The following is a 27122-nucleotide window of genomic DNA, read 5'->3' as shown; positions in this document are numbered from 1 at the left end:
CAGGGTGGGGCGGGGAAGGAAGGGGGCGGGCAGAGGTCCTCTGCTCCGGGGCCCGGCGGGAACAAACTGCCGCGGTGGCGGGAGCTAGGATCGCTTGGCTGGAGGCGGGTCATCCTTCTTCTCGCAGCTCCCGCAACCCCGTGGCTCCCTGGAGCCAACCTTCAGTGCGCTCACTCGCTGGGAGTTAAGGCTTATGCGGGCGCAGCTGCAGCTGGTGGTGGCAGTGGCTACAAACCTCCTCTCCCCATCTCCCCAAGGCGGCGCCCGGGGCCACCCGGGCCGAAGCGCGGATGGATCGCGAGTGAGCCGAGACGCTCAGACGGACACTGCGGACAAGGACCTACTGGAGGCCAAGGGGGTTCTGGCCGGCTAGAGGGGAGAGTGATCAGAAGGAGCAAACTTGGAGCCGATAGATCCTACTCAGAGAGGTGAGAAATGTCTGCGGTGGTCCTCTCTTTCCCCTCCAAGGCCCCGGCCCTGCCACTGTCCCCGGGAAGACCGTCTGCTCTTACTCCCCTTAGTGATTCGTCTCCCCAGACTCCGCATTCTCCAAGCGCCTACAGGTCCTTAACTTGGGTTTGCAAGGGCGATTTTTTTTGTCTCAGCATCTCAATTTCTGTAATTGTCTCTCTTGATTCCCCCCCCCCCCCAATACATTTCCTGTGGAAACTGCGTTTTCCTGGATGTTTGTTCCGAAGTCTAACAATCCCGCTCTTAATTTTTGGATTTAGAGGCCTCTTACGCAGAACTCCCACGGAGACCTCCCCCGAAGAAACTTTACCTCAGCCCTAGGCCAGTGCTGCCTTTTTATCTGGGGACCTTCTCCACAGAAAGTTGGTCCAGTATGCTTTTTCTATTAGTCGGATCCTTTCCCATCTTCTTAATCCCGCTACCCTACTCTCCCTCTAGGACCCAGAAACAAGTCGCTCCGGTTTATACCGAACTAATTTCAACCTCTTGGAGCTGGAGGTGATTGGGAGAGGGTAAGAATTGGACAGAAGGCTGACTGTTGCCTCAACAGCGCCGCACAGTGGCCAAGGCTTCAGCATAGGAGGCCTCAATACCTGCTGTGCCCCATAGCCCCAAAGCTCTGTGACCCTCATTAGGTAACTTCCTTTCAAGGCCCTACTTTCCTGGTGCGCACCGCGCTCATGATCAGAGGAGTTAAACTACTGGGGTCTCAATTTTGGTTTCACCAGTTACCAGCTGTCTCACCTGGCTAATTTTAACCTTTTGCCTGTCTCTTCCTCTGAAATAAAATTTAAAACACCTACCTCAAGCCTGACATGATGGTAAGCCCTTCCATAAGTAACTTCAGCATTCAGATGCTGAGGCAGGAGGTCCAGGCCAGTCTGAGCTACAGATGAGACCCTGACTCAGAATTAAATAAATAAATAAAACAAGATGAATTTACCTCGTGACCAACATATAAAGGCAGCCAGTGCAGGCCACTGATTATGTAGACTCTAGGTGCCCTATTCTCTGGGAGAAAAGGTGGTCGGCGAAAATGTGGTCTCCCACCTGGTAGTACTACAATAATATCTCCAGACAGTGTGCTGAAATGTGTGCACGCATGCAGAGAGAGAGAGAGAGAGAGAGAGAGAGAGAGAGAGAGAGGAGAGAAAGGGAGGAGGGGAAGAGGGAGAGAGGGAAAGGGAGGGAGAGGGAGGCTATGAGGAGGATATTTGCTGAATGTAAGCAAAATACGCGTAAAGGTGGGCAAACCCCTTATCTAACAGCAACCTCGTTGATGAAGGCAGGGATTCTCCAAGCCCCCTCTGAGACCTCTGACCAAGGGGACCCACTTAGTGTGCTGGGTCTGCATAAACTGAGAATCCCTAGGGAAGAGACTAGGTCCAGCACTCAAAACAGGGACAGCAAATTGAACAGACTGGTGGCCCTGGAAGTGGAATGTTCTGGCAACCACACGCATACTTCAAGTTTGCTTTGCTTAATGGAGTACCCTCTCTCCCACGAGATTCCACTCAGATACCCCACACCACCAATCACATCCTTACTCCTACCCAGCTGAACTTTGCTAGCGTCCCAGTAAGTAAAGAGAAAACCAGCATTGGCACCATCTAATCTGTTTCACCTTCCCTTCAAGACTGGCAACCCCATGAGTAATCTTTTGCTTTTCCCGTGCCCTCCTGATATTTCAGACTCCAGCTTCATGTTCAGCCTCAGGCTAGGGCTGGCTAAAGCATTTGTTTCTCGGATCTCCTTGAAGGCTTCATGCAAGACACTACCAGCTCTTGCTGCCAGCGGCTGCATCCTCATCCTGCCAACCATTCGCTGAGACTGAAGCTCCAGCAGGGAAAAGCAGTCAAGGACCCCAGCTTCTATTCTTCAGGGCAGTAGTGGGGCACCTCCTTATGGAATCATCCAAACTTAACACCAACAAGAATGGAAAGAAAGGGCCAGGGCAGGATATTCCTTGCCAGATTTTTTGATGTGTTCTACGTTATAGCCCACCCATCCCAGAACTCTTTTGTTTATCCAAATAACTGCTTTCCAGGACCCCCTTGTCTTTGGTTAAGCCCTGGCAGCCTCCATCTGTCTCACTGCTTAGCCACCCAGCTTGAGCAGCCTGGAACAATTGAGAAGATGCTCCCGAGGAGATGGTGTGTCTATTGCAGGGTCTTTCATTCCAAAATGTTTTTTATAACTGGCCAGGAGTTGTGCTTGTTGCGAAGTATGTGTGGTTCCCACTGGCTTCTAAGCCAGCTACCTCTCTAGCTTCTCTAAAGAGCCCTACAGAGGAGCCTTTTTTGTGGATCTGTGAAGGAAAAGCTCTCCAGAGATTGTATGGATATAATTAAGTCAGTGTTGAAACTGGTAAAGTACTGAGCTGCTGCCCAGGAAGTCTGTCCCTGGAAGAACATAGTCTGCAGTCAGAGTTTGGAGCTTGAAGAGCACCCTGGTCTGCCCCAGGCACTACTAGGCTGTGGGGAAAGGCAGGAGCTAAACGGGGCATACAATGTTCGTGCACTTTCACAAATTTATTTACCAACCGGCTAACCTTGGGGGAAGCTGCAGAGCTGCACCTCTCCTCATCTCCCAGAGGCCACAGCCCCGTTTTGAGATTTAAAAAAAAAAAAAAATTGTCTGCAGCTGCTACAACCCCCATCTCTAAACCTGCTTTGGAATTTCCCCTGGCTGGATTTGGAGGCAGAAACTCAAGATCCTGTGCCCGAAAAGGTGGAAAAGGTGGATTTAAGATGACCAGGATCCTAGGCACAGAAATGACAGGTGACTGGGATTTCAGTGTGTACATCATGATTTCAGCAGCCCAACCTCGGCTGCCCCTGCTCTCCACAGCTAGGGTGACACCCTTTTCCTCTGGTTCCATCACTCCTGGCCAAGGACTCCGCTATCCTCAGACAGAGTAGTGGAAGCACCTAGTAGTGCTTAAGCACCTAGGACCAGAATAAGCTACGGATCCGTTCGTGGGAAGAGGGTTGCAAGCTCAAGAGAGGGTAAAAACAGCACCGCGGAGCGGAGGCGACTGCTTTAACACATCCGAAGAACTCAAGGCGACTGGATTAGGCCAGGCTTCGCAAGAAAGCTGAGATTCAGCAGAGCCAGTAAGTGGGGACAATTCCAGGTGTGCTGAAGCGGGTGCTCCAAGTCTACACTTTCCCTGGTGGTATCTATGGACCCTAGGTCCGAGAGTCTGTTTGTCTGTCTGAGTGTGTATTTTTTTTCCTCACTTAACTTGCTCAGTGTGGTCAAGAATGCCCCAGAACAGCAGTCCTCTTACAGATTTCCACTACCGACCTCACTTGACATTCACTGGGTCCGGATGGCCTGAGACTTCCCTGGCATGCTGGCTGTTCAAACTTAAAAGTTTTCCTCTAGAACCAGTGCAAGCAGAGACCTGGTCTAGGACTGGCTGCTTGACCTCAGAGGGAAAGGCTGTGTGCAGATTTAGGGAGAAGCGATGAGAGTCTGGGAGACAGAAGAGTGTAGAGAGCTACGATGCTGCCAGAGCCTGGTGGGCACGGACCACGACCTCCTTTGTACCAATCTCACACTGAGTCCAGAACAACTGCACTCTGGGAATGGGCCGCTCTTCTAGTACCCTAAATTGGGGTAGGGCAGAAGGGAATTTTGCCTAGCCTTAGGGACGCAGTTCCCCTATGCATCGTTACATTTCATTTTTCCGAATGATTGGTGAAACAGTAGGTCCTCGCATGGTTAGAGAAATGGTGCAGAATTCCCAAGCTCGTGGGGTATATGCGGAGCCTCTTAAGCCTTAGGTAGGGGAAGCTGAATGAGGGGCCAGACAGAGCCCGGGCCTAGCTGCTCCGAAGCTATGGGTGGATTCCTGGAGAACAGCGACCTCTGGAGGACCGTCGCATCCACGAAAAGCCAGGAAGGGCACACTTCCCATCGCCATCTTCCCATCCCATCCCTACACACTTCTTTAGCACTCATCCAGAAACGTAGTACTCCACTCTTCTCTTTTCGCTTATCTTGGCTGCCTTTCCCTCTGAAACCTCCTCAGAGAAGCCTTCCCAAAGTCAAGTCCGTCCTCCCTCTTTCTGCTCTGAGCTTCTCCAAACCTAACATCTGGACCCTCAACTCCTGCTCTGTTCACGACTGCGGAATCCACCTGCTTTCTGCCCCACCCGTTAATTCACTCCACATTCATCCTTTGTGAACCAAGCTAAATGTGGTGTTGTTGTCGTTGTTGTTGTTGTTGTTGTTGTTGTTGTTGTTGTTGTTTGGGTTCTCTCTCTTTCTCTCCCCCTCCCTCCCTCCTGTCTTAATGAAGGAAGATTGAGGTCTAAAACTGGGCAGTGAATTTTCCTTTCTTTTCTGAATTGTTAATGTGTTTATTATTGTGAGGTAACATATACTTATTAAAGAAAAAGAGAGTGCTAAAAAATAATTCCAAATGCTCCTAAAGTGATGTGTTTTTCAGAGGTGAAGACAGTGGCTAACTTTATTTCTCTGTGGGTGGAAACCCCATAGTGAGATTTTTTTTTAAGTGGTGATCTCTCTGGATTCTAGGGACCTGTATCCACAGTGCATTTAGAGACAGGTTCTTCACACCATTTCCTGTGGGCCAGTGAGTTGTGTTAATAATATTAGGCAATCTTTGATGGCTCCTGCTCCAGCGGTCTGTCACAGAATGTATCATGATCTGAATTTCCCTATGGAATATAGATTTTTCAAAGCTCATTTCTCATGTGAGGAAATGGAAACACAGAGACAAATGCATTTCCTGAGAGACACACAGCAGATAGGCAGTAGAAGTGAGAACTGGACATTTAATACCACATTTCCCAGGCCAGTGTTCTCTTTGTCTCTCCTGAAGGAGAAGCACTGTGAAAGGGTACATTCTGATGGGGAATCAGAGAGGGGATTTGGGGAGCAAGAAAGAGAAAATGAAGAGGGAAGTGGGGAGGGGGCTCACTGCTCCAGAATGGAACCAGAAAGAAAGCAGACACGGAGGTTGTGCTGTGTCTCATATGGAGTTTACTGTAGTGGGTGTGAGCTCCCCATTACTGAAGTAGAGACTAGACAATCACTGAATAAGTGTCTTAGTGGCCTCCAGATAAATCAGGAAGGGCTCAGGTCATTATACTCCTCCTATAACTCCCAGATAATAATCTCTAAGGTCTCCATTTTCTTGCTTGTAAAATAGGAAGCTGGGCTTTGGACTATGACCAAAGAAATTTCTAGTTAGTCATCTCAGGGATTTCTGAGAAGTTTGAAAAATTCTGTACAGAGTCAAGAAGGGTCCTTCTGAGAAATAAAAGGAGGTAGTTATCCAAAGATCAAGTACATAGGAGTGTGATCTCCTAGCAAGAGATGAGTGGAAATTTACTTCTGTTTCCTGCTTATGTGCTTGCATGTGGCTGTGAAGTATGTACAAGGTCTCCTTGTGGCACTGATTGAAAGGGCTAGAAACAATATAAACGCCCATCAGTGAGAAGATGAGGGGGGTTGGTAAGCAATGATGGCAGTCCCTAGAACAGAAGAGTATGTAGTGTAAAACAGAATCAAGTTCATGCATTAGTCTAAAAGGAGCTCCAAGATACATTGTTAAGTGAAAAGGATTGTGGGTCAGTAGTAACATTTGTGTCTCCAATTGTGGTAAGTTTTGCTTGTTTGTTTCGTTTTTAAGACAGGCTCTTGCTATGTGACCCTGACTATCTTACAGCTTGCCATGTAGATAAGGCTAGGCTCACAAAGATCCACCTGCTTCTGTGTCTGGTGTGCTGAGATTAAAGGTGTATGCCACCAACCCTAACTGTGGTGGGTTTTTTCTTTGAGGAATACATATATATGTATATATATATATATATACATATATATATATGTATATATATGTATATATATACATATATATATATGTATATATATACATATATATACATATATATATATATATATATGTTTGTATATACAATCAAAATATCTGGCAAGTACTCTCCCCACTAAGCATCTCCCTAGCCCCAAGGAAGATATTCCATGGGATACCTTTTAAAGACACATGACTATATTACATATCCAGCAACAAAATAAAACAATTTAAAAGGGATAATCAGATCATGCTAACAATTGAGGCTTATGTGCAGAACATAAGAATAATAAATCCATGAGTGAGTGCTGGATATTTCCCATGAGACCCCAACATGAAAACATATAGTTGGTTGGCTGTGTTTCTTGAAGACAGCACATTGATAGCTTGGTCTAGTGGGTGACAGTGACTGTCCAATGACATCAGGCAGGGAAGCAGGCAGGTCTAACCAGACTGGAAATCTGTGCTCCCCTCCTGTTCTGTTCCCTTCCTTCTGTCTTTAGCTCTTTTTTCTCTTGGTCTCAACTTCATTGAAAGTTGTCTCTTTTTTCATCCAATTTTCTAGGCCAAAGATTTCAGTGGATGGAGGAAGAGAAGGCTTCATAGGAACCAGAGCAGCAGTCTCTCTCTCTCTCTCTCTCTCTCTCTCTCTCTCTCTCTCTCTCTCTCTCTCTTTCTCTCTCTCTTTCTCTCTCTCCCTTTCCCTCCCCCTCTCTCTCTCCCTCCCTCTCTCCTCTCTCTCTCTTCTCTTTTTCTTCCCTCTCTCTCTCTTTTTCTTTCTCCAAGCCCCAACCTCCAGGCAGCCTTAGTTATCCTGAGTCCCTCCCTTCTCAGAAAAGTGAACTGCCCATGGTAGGGGTTGTGTTTTCCTCAAATAGGACCTAGGCTTTTTTCCTCTACTCTCCTCATCCCTTGAAGAAGAGAGGTAGCCCAGGCTAAAGCCTTAACATGTCTGTCTCAGGCTGACTCATGGGGAAGACAGTAGAGGAGAAAAGACAGAAGCCATGTTTTTTAGGAACTGGTTCTCTCTACAAGGGTTCCAGGGATCGAACTCAGGTCATCACACTTGGTGGCAAGTGCTTTTAGCCAGTGAGCCATTATCAGCCCCTATTTTGTTTGACATAGGTCAGAAAACACTCACCTGCCAGTTATAGAGGTCACCAAACCTATGCCAGTTATAGAGGTCATCAAACCTATGCCAGTTATAGAGGTCACCAAACCTATGCCAGTTATAGAGGTCACCAAACCTATGCCAGTTATAGAGGTCACCAAACCTATGCCAGTTATAGAGGTCACCAAACCTATGCCAGTTATAGAGGTCACCAAACCTATGCCAGTTATAGAGGTCATCAAACCTATGCCAGTTATAGAGGTCACCAAACCTATGCCAGTTATAGAGGTCATTAACTCTATGGCAGAGAGAAGTAGGTCTGTTCTTCCTGTTTTCATAGGAGGCTTAGGCTAAGGCCAAGGTCGAGTCTCAAGATGAGTGAGTGAGCAGGTTTCCTCACAGCTCCCTCATAGTATAAACCTCTTGACACATTGTATGACAGTCTGCCAAAGTCTTTAAGTTGAGACAGTATTTGATTCATCTCTGAGCTCTCATTGTGGAAGAGGACAGGGCCTGGCACAATCTAAAAGTTTAGGAGAATTAAGAATTGTTATGAAAACCACAGAAAGGAAACGGCTTTTGGCTGGGCATTTGGCCTGGGACTAGACCTCACGTTTTTTGCCTCAGCCTCACACCTATTCCTCAGTTTCCCTCTTATAGTGTAAAGCATTTCTCTATACCTAAAACCTCCCAACCTTATTCCTAGTTCCTTTGCAGTGGAGTAGCTACCAAGCACTGCCAAGAGGAAGTAGAGAGGAAATTGGAGATCTGGGAGGGATTCTCAGAGAACGTGAGAACTACAGCCAATTTCCTATTCCACACCAAACAAGTGTGTTTCTGACTAGAGCAAGGACCTGGTTCCCACCAGGCTAGAATGGCATCCAGGAGAAGTCTGGCTCCATTCCAATGATTTCCTTCGTTGGATTTCCCTCATTTGCTTCAAATAAGTACATACAACATGGCCAACAGGTGGTGCTGTTGTCCCCACAGACTTGATGGGAAAGAAGAGACAAACAGAGGAGGCAACCTAGATAGAGGGGAGAGAAAATAGAAAATGAGTCAAGAAAAGAGAAATATAAAACCTATCACTTGGCTTGAAGTGACACCTTTAAATATCCAAACTGGAACCAGGTACCAGGGTGGGGGCTCAGGGTGAACCAAGGAATGTTACTGGTGGCTGGGGCCTTCCATCCAAACTTTCACATCTACTCAATTCTTCCTCGGAGTCAGGAGATTGGCTTTGGAGTTTAGCAGACATGGAGCCAAGTCCAGAACCTGCCAGTCACTGTGTAGCTTGATCTGGGAGAACGACTTAACTTTTAGAAATTTTCAGTTTCATAATTTATAAATGGTATGATCTATAACACTTATAAAAGGAAGCTAGAGGCTAGAGAGATGGCTCTCTGGCTAAAGGCATTTACTATTCTTCTAGAGAACCTGGGTTTGATTCCCAGAACCCTTACCAAATGGCTCACAAACACCTTATATCTCTGGCTCCTCTCAACTCTTTGGGCATCTGCACTTATGTTCTCTCTCTCTCTCTCTCTCTTTCTCTCTCTCTCTCTCTCTCTCTCTCTCTTTCTCTCTCTCTCTCTCTCTCTCTCTCTCACACACACACACACACACACATACACACACACACTAAAAATATAATAAAAAGTATCAGTATCAGTAAGAGGAAAAAATAATTCTAATTGAATTTTCTGGTATTTTGTTGTTGTGGGAATTTTGTATCTTTCATATGTGACCATATCTTTGGATTTATCTGATCTTTGTTAAAAGTTTCATTTTATTCCTCCTCCCTCTCTCACTCTCTCTTTCTCCCTCTATCCCTCTCTCCCTCTCTCACTGAGACAGGACAGCTGTCTCTGTATGGCTTTGGCTGGCCTGGGACTCACTATGTAAACCAAGCTAGCCTTGAACTCATAGAGATCCACCTGCCTTTGCTGGGATTGTGCCACCACACTTAACTTTATAAGGCTTTCATAACTTCATAAAGTAGATTGAATTGGGATAGCTTCTGTTTTTTCTTTATGTTGAAACAATTTATATCTCTAGAAAATAGTTTTTTAAAGATTTATTTACTTATGTATATGAGTACTATGCCTTCCTGTACATCCCTATGTCAGAAAACAACATCAGATTCCATCACAGATGGTTGTGTGGGTGCTGGGAATTGAACTCAGTACCTCTGGAAGAACAACCAGTGCTCTTAACCACTGAACCATTTCTACAGCCCCAAAAAATGGTTTTCTTGATGGTTTTAAAGCATTTACAAATAACCAGCCTAGGTGCCCTTGGTAAGAGCAGTTGAGGAACTGGCTTGGAAGGGTTTGTTTTCTTCTGTACTCAGATCTACAGAATGTAGCACCCCCTGATTTAGTCACTCTAGACCTCAGTCAATGATTGGTTCTTTCTGTGGCTCTGCACATCTGTCTTTTTCCTCCTCTGAGAAGCAGTTTTCTGCAGTATGCCTTTAAGTGGTCTTCATGACTCACCTCAGGTCTTCTCTAACACCACTTACATAGCTTGTGACTACAAAGATTCTTTTGAGTATAAATTTGGTTACATCTCACAGATTTAAAAGTCCATATTTTTAAGTGTCTGGTTTTCAATTTTTATATTTATAAGTAGTCTGTGATATTAACTGTCTTCTAACCTAAGAGTTATTTATTTAAATGTTTCTATTGTGTTGTAGGATATGAGAGTCTTTTCATTTAAAAGTATACTATATTAACCCCTGTAACTTGCAAAATCCTCCCTGTCTCTATACTATTAGCATCTCCCAGAGAGGTACTTCACATGAGCTTATATAACCCAGTCACACCAGTGAAAGGCCTTCCATTTTGTTTATTATTCTTTCTTAGGTAAATCCAAGTTACTTAATGTTGGCTCCTTTCTTGAGCTGGATATACAGGCCCTCAAACTAGCTTAGCACCGTCCTAAGTCCAAAGCCACCCTTCCCTGAATCCCAAGGCCTCCTATATCAGGAAGCATCTCTGTCTGGGTACCTTTCCTCCAAGCTCCTTCTCAAATGAACAACATAGCTCACTGTGTAAAGGGCTTGCCACACAAACCTCATGACCTGTTTGATCCCCAGAACCAAAGATGGAGGGAGAAATTGACTTGTAAAAAGTCTTCCTCTGATCTCCAATACATGCCAAGGCTTATGCACAAATCATGGTACACACACAAGAGCACACACACACACACACACACACACACACACACACAAATAGTAATAATAAAGAATTCTCTGGCTAGAATGCTGGCATAGCAGTTAAGAGCACTGGATGCTCTTCCAAAGGTTTTGAGGTCAGTTCCCAGCAACCACATGGTGGCTCACAGCCATCTGTAATGGGATCTGATGCCCTCTTCTAGTGTGTCTGAAGACATTGACAGTGTACTCAAATATATAAAATAAATAATTTTTTTAAACAAAGAATTCTCAATAGCTCATCTTCTTAGCCAAACACTTACCGGCATGTTGTGACACCTTCCCAGCTTCCCAGGAGGTAGCATATACTAAATTGAGAAAGTTCCTCCCTTCTCTCTTTCCCTACACCCTCTCCCAGTGAAAGTCTACAGAAACACAGCTTTGACTCAACTATTTCACTGTCAAAGTGCATATTTAGCTTCTCATGTTAAAATAATCATCTTAATTTCAGATGTGTAGTTTCCAAAACAATTTACCTCTACTGGAACAAGAAAACAAACAAAGAAAAAGGAAGATATAGAATCCAGGAAGCAGAAGACATAACACAGGACAGAGATGAAGGGATGGTGAAAGAAATTCCAGAGTGACATCTGTACGGCAGACATGGAGAACCACCAGGCCAGACTGGAGCCAGAGGACAGAGAAAGCTGGAAGAGTTGTCCCCGGGAGGGCAGACATGCAGCAAAAACAGTGCTGAATTTCCTTATACATTTGATCTTGAGGGAAAAAAAAAATCATAGTGTTGGAAAGAGAGGGGAAACTTAGCAGTAGATAGAAGCTGCAAATGAAAACAAAAAGACATAGTTGGGTACAGGAAAAATTTAAAAATTGAACACACAAAAGTCAGGAGCATTGTATACTCATGATTTATCAGATAGTAAAATGCATACAGTGTACAAAGTAACAATGTAAATGTTATTATTACAATGAATTTAACCTAAAGTCAGTGACTTTTCATGGCAGTAGTAGGAGAAGATTTCAGAGGTAAATAATCAGGTGTTTAATAGAAGTGAATCATTGGAGATGAGGGTGCATTTTTTAGTGATGGAGCACTTAATTGGCATGGCCGAGGCATGGGTTTGATCCCCAGCACTGCAAAAACAAAAAGAAAAGAAAGAAGAAAAAACCCACCGCACTCATTACTGTTTCTAGAGAGAAGAATGTAAGCATGGAAATATATTCCAGAATAAGCACATGAGAACTGTACCTGGAGAACTGCATAGGAGTTGATGCTTGCAGGGCCAGATGTACAGCTTTTAGGAACAGCACAAGCTGCCAATCATTAAAATGACTTCTGATTTTTTTTAAAATATTTTTTAGGGCTAGAGAGATGACTCAGCAGTTGGGAGCACTGACTGCTCTTCCAGAGAGGTCTTGAGTTCAGTTCCCAGTAGCCACATGATGGCTCACAACCATGTGTAATGGGCTCCGATGCCTTCTTCAGGTGTGTTTGAAGAGAGCAACAGTGTACTCACATACATTAAATACATACATACATACAGAAATTTTTTAAAAAATTTTACGTGTATGAATATTTTGCCTTTGTGCATGTATAAGCATACCACTTGCATTTCTCATGCAAAAAAAAATAGAATAGAACATCAGATCCCTGGAACTGGATCTGGATGATTGTGCACCACGTGGGTGCTGGGAACTGAATCCAAGTCCTGTGCAAGAGCAGAAATTTAAATTGGCCTGTATTTAGTAGCCTTAAATAAATACTGTTCTTGATTGGTGAGCTATCTCTCTAGCTCCAACTTCTAATATTTTTTTCTTTTAACTAACCTGTATGAGTGCTTTGCCTGCATGCATGTCTGTGCACCATGTACATGCCTGGTGCCCAAGGAAGCCAGAAGAGAGCATCAGGTGCCCTTTGAACTGGAGTTACAGACAGTTGTGAACCAACACATTGGTGCTTAGAATCGAACCTGAATCCTCTGGAAGAACAATCAGTGTTCTTAGTCACTAAGTCATCTCTCCAGGTCCATATACCTTATTGAGACAAGGTTTCTCAGTGAAAATGGAGTTCCAGTTTCAGCTAGACTGACTGAACAGTGAGGCCTCAGGATCTACCTGTCGGCTTCATAGTGCTGGGGTGACATGTATAAGCCAACAATGATGCTGGTGATGCCAGCTCAGGTCCACATGCTTTCACAGCAAGCACCTTGGCGGATGAGCCATCTCCCCAGCCCATCTGCAGGGCTTTCTAATGGGAGAGCTGGGTTACATTCTAGTTTTTCAACATCTGCCAAAATGGCAAAATATTTAGGGCACTATTTGACCTATGGCTTTTCAGACTATAAACTCTCTGAAGTCATAAACTTAAGTTTTCTTGTTTGTATCTCTATTGGGGACAGCATATGCTTGATGCTGTTGAATAAAGACCCTGTCTCAAACAAACAAACAACAAACAAAACAGAAAAGGGAAAAAGAAACTGAAAATAACTTTGGGTTTCCAGCTCTACATTGATCTTGCTAGCATTTCCCAGAGTGCCCCCAAATCTGGCTGACCAAGATGTCTGGCTGTTAGCAACAAGGATAGAATTGAGAGCTGAGGACGTGCTTCGGTCTTCAGGGTGGCAAGTGGGTTCTTCCCTTCCCTGGGAATGTTCTGAATTGAGGAGATATTTGTGTACAGATGCTTGGAGGCAGGAAGCTGGGCAGCCACACCATTTGAAGCAGAAGAAAATTTGCATTTTGGTCTTTGTGGCTGCCTTCCCAGAGAACAGAGGCTGGGTTTCCTGCTGCCTGCTGGGTCCAGGCAGACCAGTTTTCTCAAGTGAGAAGTAGAAAAACTGCCTCCATCTCTACCTCATTCTCCTTCTTATGACCCCACAAGTCACTTTGAGAATGGCAAAGAAGAATGAGCAAGAAAGAACTGTCCATTTATTCATTATTCACTAAGGCAGACACTGTATTAGACATTAAGCAATTCGGCCAGCCAGTCCACAGATGCTCAGGGCTGCTATGCACCAGGCAAATCGAATCTGAAACTTGTTCTAAGCAGCTAACAGATAGGAGAAGGTACTTGTTATCATATTTACCATCCTACCTCCAAAAAGGGCCTTCTTCCTTCTCAGATTCCCCCACACCTTTCTCCTCTGAGCTGCTCCTTGTCCACCCTCACCTTCCATTGCCTCCCAGATGCCTCAAACACTGGTATCTAGGAGAGGAACACCAGGTACATCCATGAGACAGTCACTTGGGCTTTCAACGTGACTGTTATCCTCTCCTCAGTTCTTCCTTACACCAAGTTAAGATGAACTAGACTGGGAGCCCTGCCTGGAGCTGGAGCAGGAATCTTGGGGAAGCTCAACTTTCCCGTTAGCATCAAAGATCAGGACAAGGTCACAGGCCAAGTCCCAGGGCAGCGATGTTGCTGCCCTGTCCTTGGTGCTGGGCATCATGAATCAATTCAGTCAATGCTACTGCCCCTCTCAAAATCCACCAGGGGACACAAAATGAAGGTCAGACTGAGAAAGTGGCCTGTGACTTAGCCTTATCCCTTAGAGCAGGGAGCTTTTTCTTTTAGGCTGAGCCCTCAGCTTGAGCAGATTGCTTCTCTTCCATCATGGTGTGCCCTAATCGCTCGAGGATTCTGTTAAGATTCACTGATCGATTCAATAGGTCTGTGCTGGGGCCTGAAATCCTACGTTTCTAGTAAGGATCTAAGTGATAAGGTTCTGGGGACCTCATTTTGAAGAATGGGCATTTCTCTTTGCTGAGAGGTGATGATTGGATTAATGTCAATTAGTGTGCTTCCTTATACTGTGGTCCCGGAAATGGTCTCAAGGGGCAGGCAACCTGCTTTCTAAGTGCACTCAGCCGCCCACACCTCCTTTCATCTATACCATCTATGAGATGCAGGAGACAGGTTTTGACCAGGCCGACTATGTGCACAGCTCTGTGGAATCACTCCTTGATGCCACGTCAGGAGAATCTGCCTAATGACTCAGAAGGAGATTCATCCCACATGGAATCCCAAGAGGCAAACGTCACCCACCATCCTTCCCAGCAACTCTCCAAGTTCCCAGACAACACAACAAACCCAGAGAAAGGTTTCTTTGTTGTTGTTTTTTTTTTAATTAAACTAACTTTGATTGAAAAATAACAGTAACCAGGTAAGTTCTGTGCTTTCCATGGGGTGGGACAGCCACAGATGCCCATTAATCCCCGACTCAGTCAGGAGATCCTGGTGCTATGTAACCTAGAAAGGTCTGAAGACCTGTCCTCAGGACCTAGAGCAGAGCGTCAAGTGAATCTGTGTAGGGGCGGGGCTCGGTAAGAAAACAAGCGAGGACAAGTAAAGCTGGGGCAGGGGACAAATTTGTCAAACTTATCGGTAAATGGAGGAAGATGGGGTAGAAGTAATGAACCCAGGAGTCCGACCTCTGACGTGTTGGCAAAACATCAGAGATGGAGGAGGTGCCTTGGGACGAAGCTTCCACAGACTGGAACTCACCAGGACATTTGGGGCTGGAGTCCCCACTTTGATCGTCCAGTTCCAGCGCACCGGACAGTGTGAGGTGGGGCGCACAAGTACAGGGAGGAATGAAGGCCTCAAATTGGAGAGGGCGCTTCAGTCTGGTGTTAAGATGGTCAGAGTCTCCCCAGGGATGGAGGAGGGCAGGGAAGGTTTAGCCCCATGCAAGGATCAGGGACCCAGCGGATTGCACCACGCTGCGGGCGGGCGGGCACCGCGGACAAGCTCGCACTGATCCAGCGCCGACCGTCAGGCGCTCCTGCAGCGAAGAGCGGCTCACAGGTAGCGCTCCAGCCCCGGCGCAAAGCCCGGCTGTCTCAGGTAGGCTTCCCCGGTGCCGAGGGGCCCGAGCGCACCAGCCGATCCCGCCAAGGCCAGGAGAGGCTCGGCGGGCAGCGGCGCGGGCAGCCCCAGGCGCTCGGGCGCCGGCGAGTAAAGCGGCGGGGAGGCTGCGGCGGCGCAGGGCGGGAAGGAGGCGTCGGGCGCGGCGCAGCAGGGCGGCTCGGGCGCCACGGGTCCCGGCTGCTCGGGCTGCAAGCCCAGTAGGCTGTCCAAGCGGAAGAGGCGCGCGGGCGGTGCGGGCGCGGGTGCGGGTGCGGGCGCAGACGGGAAGGGCGCGTAGGGGAAGGGCGGCGGCGGCGGCGCGGGCAGCTCGGCGCGCTTGAAGCGCTTGCGGCGCCGCAGGAAACTGCCGTTGTCGAACATGTCGGCGGCCGCGGGATCCAGCGTCCAGTAGTTGCCCTTGCCCGGATTGCCCGGCTCGCGCGGCACCTTGACGAAGCAGTCGTTGAGGGTGAGGTTGTGGCGGATGCTGTTTTGCCACTTGCGCGGGCTGTCGCGGTAGAAGGCGAAGCGCTCGGTAATGAAGCGGTAGATGGCTGCCAGCGTGAGACGACGGCCGGGAGCGTGCGCCAGGGCCATGGCGATGAGCGCGATGTACGAGTAGGGAGGCTTCCCACGCTGTAGCGGCCGCCGGCGTCGCCTCCCCGGGCCGGGCGCGGCCGTGGGCTCGGCGTCCCCACCGCCCACTACCTCCTCCGGTTCGTGTCCCGGCTCGGCTCCCGCCAGCGGCGGCGGCTGCGGCCCGGACGGCGAGACCGACGGCAGGGCCGGGAAGCCCGAGAAAGCGACGTGCGCATCCATGTGCGGGGTCCTAGGGATGCGGAGCCCCTGCCCACGACCCGGAGAGCAGGGGGTCGCAGGTTCACCTTATATGGACACACACACCCACCTCCCGAGGAGAGGGCTCGGACCTGCCCTCTAATTTGCTTTCCCAGCCCCCTTCCTGGGCTGGCAGCCCACCTCTGTTTCTCCCCCTCCCTTGGTCTAGTCCCTGTAGGTCAATTTTTTCAGACCCTCCCTCATCCCTGAGTCAGTCTCGGGCCCCATCCTCATCCCATGGTATTTGGTCGCACTGCTCCCATTACCCCCGCCCCTTTGGGTCAACCCCAATCACAAATCCACCCATTCAGCACACTCTACTGCCCCTCCCCATTTTGTGCCTTCCAGAGGTCAGATTCCCCTTTAACCTTTCCTATGTTTCTAGTCCCCGCTCTGGCAGTCTTTGCTAGCCTCCAGCACCTATGTAGCTGGTCAGGGAGGCATCAGGCTCCTTTGGACAGTAGAGAGCCAGAGTGAAGGTGATAGTACAGAACCGGGCTGCCTTTGTTGTAGGAGAAGATGTTTGGAAACCCTAACTCCTTTCCCTGCTGCACCCCCTTCATCCTTATCCATTCCTGACTCCAGGCCTTGTGAACTTGTCTTGAACATATATAATGGTAAAAAGTACTCCGTCTGCTTTAAAGAAAGAGCCTCCAAAAAGACACATACCCCCAAATGCTTCCACTGAAGGAAGGGATGAATGAACTGCTTTCTGGTATAGACACTATCATTGGGTGGAGAGAGGGAAGAGTTTTTGTTAAAATGCCATCCTCCATCACCACAGAGAGGGAGCCAAAGGGTGAGAAGCCTTGTCTTAAAGCAGAGAAACTGACAAGATCAAGGGAAGCAGAGGCAGAGCAAGCACAGAGACAAGTGAAGGGCATACTGTGCCAAGTTCCAGAGGCACTTACTATCAAAGTCTTGTGAGTACAGTCAGCCCTTGGGAAAATTTGGGCCTCCATTAGACTCCATCTCTGATGAAATATACCTTATCGCCCTGCAAATGCCCAAAGCTAGATTCAGGTGGCCTGTAGCCTAGGATGCAGAATCCAAACTCAGGCATGGAGCTCAAGCACGCCCCTCCTGCACTCCCAGCTGGTAACACATCATGGCCACCACTGCTCAGCATCTTATATTTGCCAAATACTTTATAGTATCTCACTGGCAGTTAAGCTCCTCTGGTAGGTATATTATCACGTTTCTTGCCTGGGGGAGCTGGTGCTCTGAGAGGTTAAATAGTATAACCCACCTCACACAAGGTACATTAATAGTGGCAGAGCAGGAATGAAGCCCCTGAGATCAGAGCACCGCCCACCATGGCTCTTCTAAGGCCATTCCTTACATGGAAGCTCTAGTCCAGCATGATGGCACACATGTATGATCCCAGCACAGGAGAGACTGAGGCCGCTTAAAGGCTAGGCTAGGCTAGGCTGTGCAGTGGTACTCCATACCAAAAATAAATAAACAGGCTGGGAAGATGGCTTAATGAGTTAAGTCATTGACATGCAAGTGTGAAGTCCTGAGTTCAGAACTTCAGAACCCACATGAAGCTGGACTCGGCAGTGCATCAGTAGTCCCAGTACCCATATGACAAGACAGGAGGCAGAGACAAGGGAATCCTCAGAAGCTTGTGGGGAGCTAGCCTACTGTAGACAGTGGTGAACACGAGACCTTGTCTCAAACTAGGAAGGTGAGGACCTCTGACCTCTACACATGGACACTCCCAAATGCATGTATACCCTTACACACCATTTACATAAAACACACACACACAAAAGAGAGCTACAACTTGAGAAATGAATTATAGCAGAATTCCTCCAGTTTGACCAACTTTAGCTGCCAAAGTTATTTCCCAGTCTCCCTCCTCAACAGATGCAGGTGCCCATTGGACATCACTTCATAATGTCTCAAAGCATCTCAGTTCCTTGTTCTGACTCCCTCCCCATCCCCAGCCTGCTCATCTATCAATACACCCAATCTCAGTAAGTAGACATCCTTTCTTTGAATGAGGCCCTATGCTCAGGCCACTGCCACATCCTGTCAAGGCCACACAGATCCCAAATCCATTTCTCCTTCAGTTTTGGGCTCAGTTCACCTGCCTCATTTGCCAAGAGCATCCGAGCCAGGCCTTTTGCCAATGCTCAGGACCAGATGGAAATGAGATGGTCTAGTGGAGAAATGGACAGTTACACATGGAGAAGGGGATGGAGGAGACTGAGGAAGCAGTCAGGAAGATGATGACACTTGCAGGTCTAGAGACAATATCCCAAACACACAAGGAAGACTGTGTTAGAACAGACCCTGCTTCTCTACCGGCTCCTCTGTTCATCCTGCATCAGCACAGGCCACCTGGACCACAAGACAGTGAAATCACATGTCACAGCTCACCACAGAAGAGGACAAGGCAAATCACTGTGGTGGCAAAGCATAGCCACATAAGCAAGGCCGCCTCTTGTTCAAGCCTGTTTCTTCACCTGCCAAGCTGAAGAAATGACATCTCCATAGTAAGGGATGTATAGAGGGTCTGGCTTGCTGTGGATCTTAATAAGAAGCTTTTTCCCCTCCGCATTAACCGGGGTGGGGTGGGGGTGGGGCAGAAGAGAGCCATTCAGCCAAGGACAGTGTTATCCTGAAGGTGGACTCAAATGCAGAACTAGTATTGATGGAACCTTAGCCTTTCTCACCTTCCTTCCCCTAGGGATGAAACTCCTATCATAGCCATTATGTAACACCTTCAAGGAGAAAATTGGTTGTTACTGCATCCTATGGCTGACTTGAGGATTTTTATTGTTTTTTTGTAGGTACCTCAATCTTCCAGGCCATATGTATAGTCTGGGACATACTATATGTTCAATAAATGATCCTGAATATGTGGCTGGCTATTGCTAATTCTGAGAAGAGTGGGGATGAGGAGCTAAGCCAAAGGGGTGAGAACCCAGACTTTGTCAGTTCTTTGTGCCTGCCTACACTCCCCCCTCTGTTGGGCCTGCTTCCCAGAGTGGAGCAAGCTGGTGTCAGGGGGCGGCCCAAGGGCTAATCCGTGTTTTCAGCGTGGCTGGGCCCTCTTTTCACAGGCCCTGGGCCGGACGTGATGCGGCTGAGCATCCGGGCATAAGACGGCCAGTGAAGGTGGCCCCTTTCTCATGGGCCTGGATTCCAGGCGGCCCAGCGTCTGAGTGGAGCCCCTGGGGCGGGAGGAACACAGTAGCTGGGCTGGGCAGTCCTTTGTCTGACCACACTGGGTGGATATTCGGGCTGGCAGGAGGGATTAATGGCCAGGGATTGGCCCTGGGGCCGGCCTTCCCACTGCCCTTTGGAGGCCAAAGGCCCAGGTCAGGGCACACAACGTTGATGGCTCTCCAGATAGGAGTGGAAATTCCCACCCTTGTCCAAAGCTATTTGCACTAGTCTCCAAGACCCTCTGCTCCAGCCCTGGCTTGAGAAGCACCATTAGCTCAGACAGACTTGAAGGCAAGGAATGGAAGTACAACTAGAACTTACCAAGTACTCTCTGGGGTTGTGGGGGGGCTTTGTGACTGAAAGTCAGTTCAGGTCCTTGGCTAAGATTCTCTTCCATAACTGCCCATATAGCGCTCTGGAAATAGCTATATTAACCCAAAGAGGTCCCAAGAAGCCAGCCTGAGCTGTCCCCAGACTCCCCCACCCCCAAGGCTTTCCAAAGATCTCTTGTTTGAGAACTGATATTTATTTCAAAACTCTTTATCAAAGCCTGGAAATATCCATAGCTTAGGAACAACAGTAAATCCAAGACAACCTCAAACCATTTCTGGCTCTTCATGTGCCTGAGGGTTCCACATTAGAGGTATGCAGGATATGGCTCATTCCTCAAGCATCAGGCAGGCAGCTGGGGGCTGTCTGGAACTAAACTGTAGGGACACCCTTTCTGACCAGGCTCCTCCTACACAGGGCCAAGAGCAGTAAGCCGGGTGTTGCCTCAAAGACTGGTTCCTGAATGGCTGAGCTGCTCCCCCAACTCCCACCACCATGAGCATCAGTGCAGATCTGCTTGTCTGGGAGCACACAGGGGAAAGTGAGGAGAAGATGTTCTTCTTTGTGGTTCTTCCCTCCTCGGGAATGTTACTCCACAGATAGATAGATAGATAGATAGATAGATAGATAGATAGATAGATAGATAGATAGATGATAGATAGATCCTAAGAATCATGTCCTGGCTACTTGGATGCCGGGTCCCACTGAAGAGTTAGTCTTTCATCTGCTTTCACTATGTTAAGGAGGGGGCAGGCAGGCAGATGTTCTCTGTACTCAGTAGCAAGTTTATGAATCTGGCAGAGTAAGGGCAGCAGGAACACAAAAGAAGAACCCACCCAGCCTGGCTCAGTCAGGCTTCCTGGAAGGGGTAAAGCTCCAGATGGCCAGGTGGGGAAGAATGGAAGCTGGACTAGGAGATCATTGTCACACCCCGTAACATCTCTGTCACTGTGCTTACTTACTGTGTCTGTCTTCCTCACTGGGCTGTGTGTGCACAGAGGGTACATCCCACATCTCATATGTGGCCTCTGGCAATTAGCCAAGTGCCTTGAAGGAGTAGCAGATCAATAGATGTCTGTTGGATGGTGAGACCAGGCTGAGTACTGAGGTCCAGAAGCAAGAGTATCTGACCCATCCTGGAAAGCTGAAAGACTTGCTGTTTCCCTGAGCATCACAAGAGTTGCCAGCACACTCTAGCGCTGGGTGTTTATTTCCAGTTATGGTTATTCCCCATGATAGCTGGTGTCCAGGCTCATGAGACTGAGACAAAAGAGACAGGCAGGTCGGGTTGTAGCTGACTTTTTTTTTTTTTTTTCCGTGTTAAGGAGACTTTTGAAAAGATCCCAGCAAGATAGTGACCAGAACTTATTTGGTTCCCCTAGACTCTAGAGAGATGAGCTTGAAAGGAAGGCCTGCCCTGTCACGGTGAGGTGTGCACCTAGAGAGAGGCAGTGGGGGGACCACAGACACTTTGCTCCCATTAGCTGACTAGCAGGTGAGCCTGGAGCTGTCCATCTCTCTTGGTGGCTTATACACACCCAGGTACACAGTCCAGAAGCTGTCGCATCCTCCACTCCTTCCCTTCCTCCTACAGCCTTTTCCACTGACTGAGGTCTGTCACTTCTCAGAGCTTCCTCTCAAACTCCTCATCCCCATCCTTCCGTCTCTGTGTCCATTTCAGCACTTTCTCTAACTGCCTCTGAGCAATTTCTCTGGTCTCCCTGCCTTCCTTCCCTTCCCAGTAAGAGAGCCATACTTCAATTGTGGTTGTAGAAACACCAGCAATGGGTCCCTGCCTCTCTTGGAGTTCCATCAGGCCAGGATTCTCCTGGCAGGCACCACAGGATAGGCCTGTGAGCCGAGACGGCTACACCTGCCCCATCTCCCTTCCTTGCTTCCTTACCACACATACATTGCCGCAGAGCCAAATGGAGCTCCTGCCGGTATTGGAGCCAAGTCCCTCTCTACTCTGAGCCTTTGCTAAACAACATCATAACAGCCCCGTTTGGCAGCTAAGGTACAAGCCTGGCCCAGTCTACTGTTCCAGAGAGCCCACAATCTCGGATGTTCTTTAACACAGCAAGTTCCATCTTTTTCCTCTGAAAAACTCTACTTCTATGGTGTCAGGTCACTAGAAAATAAGCACACAAGAAACCCCAGGGACTTCTCACCCAAGGGCAGAGGGAAAAGGAATCACCTTTCCCTCTGCCCTCCTGCCAAGAGAAGCCCTTCTTCCCTAACCTGCTAGGGCCTTTTTTTTTGTCTCCTGAGAGATACTATCTGAAAATAACCATTTTGTCTTCTAGAAACCATTTGCCAGGCCTGTTCTGCTTTCCCAGACAGCAGGCCTGACATCTCTGGCTTGCTGGTATTCAAAGAGACCTCTGAATTTGTTTTCAAGGTAAGAGGGTATGGGTCTGGAGTGGGGCTGGGTCGTTCAAGCTCCAAGCTGTGCAGAGCTGCACAGCTCCTCAGGAAGCATTTGGTGAGCCCCTTACTGACTAAATGAGTGAAGAAATGACTGCCCATGTCCGGATAAATGAAAGGTCCCTCGTTTCCAGCTAAGAAACTCTGCCCTTACTGCCTCTCAGCATAGACCTGTAACCCAGGGCACAAGACCCCAGGCTGAGACCCCACACATGGTCTCTGTTTTAGCAGGATTTAAGCTCAGTTCAAGCTCAGACAAAGTTGGCTCAGCCCCGAGGGTGTAATTCCAGCTGCTCCTAAACCACACGTACAACGTCTAAAGTATGCTCCGTGTCATTCAGAACTGCCATCATTCTGACATCTCCTTCACCTCTGGCACCTCACAGCCTCAGTGGGTTCAGGCCTTCCTGGTTTCTCAAGCTTCTCCTAAATATGGGGGGAAGTTTACCAAGCTGGCTGAGCCAGGAGAAAGATGAACTGGAGCCCAGGTTCCTCACCCACACATTCATCTACTCTGTGTTCCATTCAAGTCACCCAGCATTGCAGCCAATGTCATACGTAGGCTCCTGGCACCTGGCAGTTCTTGAAATGATCTAGGCCAGCGATTACCAACCTCCAGGCCCCTTAGCTTAAGGCATCTGGAAGCCATGTGGTACCCAGGACTGCCTGTAAGCTGGATACACAGTGTGCCCCACACACCAATACGATTGTTTCTCAGATGCATGTAGATGTTGCTGTGATGGATAAATATAACCACATTTAAAAGCTTTGCAGTTGTTTTTATTTTTGTCATAATTTTAAACCCATCAGTGGACATTGAAAGCACAACTACTATCATATGGGGTAGCAAGGAGGTTGTTTTTTCAATTCCCAGTCTTAAACTACTACTAGACTGCAATGTGCCTTCTTCATAATTTCGGACAACAAAGTCCAAAATGGGGAAAGGCTTGGCTGGAGTCTCAAAACAAGCCTAGGCATCTGATGCCCAGAACCTTCTTCTTGCATGCACCCAACAGTCTTTATACAGCATCTGACTAGTGTGGACTGGGCTGGGCTGGGCTGGGCTGGGCATCAAAACCAAAGATAAAGGCCAAAGATCCTCCCTTAAAGGGCTGATAGTGGATTAGGGGGTATCTATGAATGGAGCAAAAGGCTGAACAGACTTCATCCTAATTACTAAAGGAAGCCATTGAAGGACTTGCCTGGGAACTGTAAGGGTCCTGTTGCACAAGAAGCCCTCAGTTGCCATGTGGGCCACCGTCTGGAAGTGCTTATCACTTAAAACAATTTGGCAGCATTCAGTAGAAAACACAAAGCAATTAAAGCTGCAGAGGAATATAGTTTCAATCTAGTAAGAGGTCAAAGGTAGGATAGGTAGCATTAGAGCTCTGTCTCAACTTTCCCTTGATGCTCTTTGCTGCCAATCATGAGTGGGGCTGGCAGCAACACCCAGGTCTGCAGCTCTTAAGTTCCAGAACAGAGTTAACACTTCCATGACTATTTTTACAGGAAGAGAAAGTTCCCATTCACTGCTCCCAAATAGCTCAACTCCCATTGGCAGATATGGACCACTCTCCTCTTCCTGAACAAATCACAGTAAGGAGGAATGAATGACTTGTCAGCTTAGGACCTTCATACATCTGGGACTGGGGATCGGTCATTTACTAATAAAGCAGGTTGCTGTGTGGAAGAGTAAATAGTGACGTGAAAATACACACACACACACACACACACACACACACACACACACACACACACACACATCGTGAAAGAAGAAGAGAACCCCTCAGTGTTGTTTGCTATTGAGGGAGAAGAGAGAAAGCCTAAGGCCAAATAGGGACCAGGAATAATAACCCTGAGAGACTGGCTGGGCAATCACATAGGAACAGTCACCCTGACCAACATGAGCCTAAGTTCTTCCTTTAGAGAATTAGGAGAGGATGCTTGTTTTCTTGGGCAACATTGGCCTCTTCCAAAAGAATCAAGTCTCTATCACCTTAAAGAGTAGGAAGGAAGGGATTAGGACAGGGAGAACTGGCGGACGGGGCAGAAGAACCAGTGTGTGAGCCAGTCCCAACTAGCCTTTGAGAATGTGTACGCCTCATCCAGGCTCTGCTTTGGGTGACATCATATTGGTAGTTTGAAATGAACCACATGGGAGTATTTACACCACAAAAAAATGGCAAATGCTACAAATCATGGTGCCCCAGACAAAGATCTAGCAGTTAAATATTCCCCAGCTCACACCTTGGCCATAGACCAACCATTAAAATAGTCAACATCAGTAGATAAGAACACTTTCTCCGTCTAGCTCAGTGAGACTCTAGGGGGAAAAAAGGCCAAAGGAGAATCTCTGGGGACATGGAAGAGTAGACATCTGTTCTTTCTTTTTGGCTCTGCAGGCTCACAGTCACAGTTAGAGCATTTGTCCTAGCTAGGATTAGGTCAGAACTGTACGTAATGTCTTGAATCCTTTCAGCAGCTCTATTAGTCAGGCCTGCCACTCGTTTATACTATGCTCTAAAGGAGACATTTGACTCCATTAGTTATGTAATTCCCCCACACTAGAAATTTATCTTGGCATGTGCTTGGTAATACAGGTACAAAGATAGTCATTACTGCTATTTATCACAGAGTAAAGTCAAACCCAATATTCTATAGTCAGGATGGATCTGTGCCTTAAAACATTAGGCAACCATTTAAAAAGAAAAACGTTTTGACCTGCATAGTAGCACATTCTTTTAATAACAGTATTCATGAGGCAGAGGCTGGCATATATCTGAGTTTGAGGTCAGCCTAGTCTATATAGTAAGTTTCAGGTGAGACTGTATCTCAAAAACAAACAAATAAAACAAAACAAAATGACTGTTTTTATTAGTTCTACCTCTGTTTCCACCCTCCTTTGTATACTTAAAAAAAAAAAACCTTCAAGAAAAATTTGTGCTGCCCACATACTCTTGGATGGGTGGTCTTCCATTGGACAGCGGTCTACTTATTAGGGGTTACACTCAGAGAAAACTGTCTCTCCCTCTCCCAGCAGCTAGCAGTTGCCAAAGGCGCCATAGCCTAGGGTGGGTTAGTATGTTAAAGTCCCCTCTCCATGCTGGGGATTTAGTCTGTCTTGGGCTTGCACAGGTCTTAAGATGATGCCACAGCAAATGTGAATTCATATGTACAGGGGTTTTTTGTGTGTCTAGAAGACTCTGTTTCCTTGTAGTAATCAGTTGCTCTGGCTCTTATGCTCTTTCTGTCTTCTCTTCCTCAATGATCCCTGAGCCTGGAAGAGGCAGGGGTGGTATAGACGTTTCTTACAGTGATGAGCAGTCTTCAGCTTCTTGTTCTCTGCACAGTGGCTAGCTGTAATCATCACGTTAATCCTAAGAAACATCTAATGATATGATGAAATGTGTCATGATAAAATGATGTATATCAAAAGTGAGCCCTGGGCTGGAGAGATGGCTCAGTCCTTAAGAGCACTGACTGTTCTTCCGGAGGTCATGAGTTCAATTCCCAGCAACCACATGGTGGCTCACAGCCATCTGTAATGGAATCTGATGCCCTCTTCCCAATATCCTCTTCTGGTGTGTCTGAAGACAGCTACAATGTACTCATATATGTAAAGTAAATAAATATTTTTTTAAAAAAGTGAGCCTCTCTTTCCGTTCCCAGGGCAGCCATGGCTTGTGGTCCCAAGGAACATCTGAAGTGCATAGCCACTCCAAAACTTTGAATGCTGGATACGTTGAATTTGGTCCTCATCAGTCCACTGGTCCTCACAAGCTGACAGAATGCCTGCCTTTGATCACTTTTCTAAGGAACAGACTTAAGTATGCCCTGACTGGAGATTAAATAAAAAAGATTTGCATGCAGAGATTCATTAAGATTAATAGGAAAGTCAGGGCCGATATAACCTACCCTGCTGGGTTTATGAATGTCATCAGCATTGACAAGACTGGAGACAGCTTCCATCTGATCTATGACACCAAGGGTCGCTTTGCTGTTCATCATATCACACCTGAGGAGGCCAAGTACAAGTTGTGCAAAGTGAGAAAGATCTTTATGGGCACAAAAGGAATCCCACATCTGGTGACCCATGATGCTCATACTCTTTGATACCCTGATCCCCTCATCAAGGTAAAAGACACCATTCAAATTGACTTGAAGACAGGCAAAATAACTGACTTCATCAAGATCGACACTGGGAGCCTGTGTATGGTGACTGGAGGTACACCATATACTTGGGAAGAATTGGTGTAATCACCAACAGAGAGAGACACCCTGACTCTTTTGATGTGGTTCATGTGAAAGATGCCAGTGGCAACAGCTTTGCCACTCGGCTTCCCGACATTTTTGTTATTGGCAAGGGCAACAAACCACGGATCTCTCTTTCCTGGGGAAAATGAATCTGCCTCACCATTGCTGAAGAGACAGACAAGAGGCTAGTGGCCAAACAGAGCAGTGGATGAAATGGTCTCTAGGACATGCTGGAGAAGTATTTGTCCCCTTCCTGCTACAAGCCATTCTAGGCAACATGCTAGATTAAGCAGCATGATGAGACAAAAAAAAAAAAAAAAAAAAAAACAAAACAAAAAAAACATTATATTTTATCTCTAGATAATTTTAAATTTTAATTTGCTTAAGGAATTAAAACTATGAACAGGAGGCTAGGTATGTAGCTCAATAATTCAGTGCTTGTCCAGAAATCATGAGGTCCTAGGCTTAATGCCCAGCATTTGAAAACAACTCCACTCTCAAACTATGAATATAATTAATTCATCAAACTGTGCTCTTGTAATATACAACTTCACTGTGACTATGTGAATAGTGCTACAAAAAAAGTTCAAAAATTACATGCAGTATGGCAGATAGAAAGGAAACAGGGTGATTACTTCACAGT

General features: G+C 47.1%; 1 protein-coding gene, 1 long non-coding RNA gene and 1 pseudogene across 2 annotated transcripts; 2 read left to right on the top strand and 1 right to left on the bottom strand.

Moving 5' to 3' along the window:
- The first annotated feature begins 44 nt into the window (after positions 1-44).
- LOC143442376 (uncharacterized) lies at positions 45-12970 on the top strand. Its single transcript, XR_013110503.1, has 3 exons — positions 45-428; positions 2163-3587; positions 11096-12970. It is a non-coding gene; the product is annotated as an uncharacterized LOC143442376 (long non-coding RNA).
- Positions 12971-14641: 1671 nt separating this feature from the next.
- On the bottom strand, positions 14642-19175 carry Foxe3 (forkhead box E3). The gene has a single exon (XM_034503602.2). It carries the CDS (start codon positions 16268-16270, stop codon positions 15404-15406), a length of 867 nt encoding a protein of 288 aa, XP_034359493.1. The 5' UTR covers positions 16271-19175; the 3' UTR covers positions 14642-15403.
- A 6726-nt stretch (positions 19176-25901) lies between these two features.
- LOC117709305 (small ribosomal subunit protein eS4-like) lies at positions 25902-26791 on the top strand (annotated as a pseudogene).
- Positions 26792-27122: the final 331 nt, after the last annotated feature.

Source organism: Arvicanthis niloticus, chromosome 5, assembly GCF_011762505.2.
Source record: "Arvicanthis niloticus isolate mArvNil1 chromosome 5, mArvNil1.pat.X, whole genome shotgun sequence".
In the NCBI taxonomy this organism is placed as follows: domain Eukaryota; kingdom Metazoa; phylum Chordata; class Mammalia; order Rodentia; family Muridae; genus Arvicanthis; species Arvicanthis niloticus.
The sequence above is the reverse complement of the archived record's forward strand: the minus strand, read 5'-3'. Positions and strand labels throughout refer to the sequence as shown.

What these genes read in the sequence shown, in the direction of transcription:
- Foxe3 (XM_034503602.2), bottom strand. Translation starts at nt 16,270, where the DNA reads ATGGATGCGCACGTCGCTTTCTCGGGCTTCCCGGCCCTGCCGTCGGTC.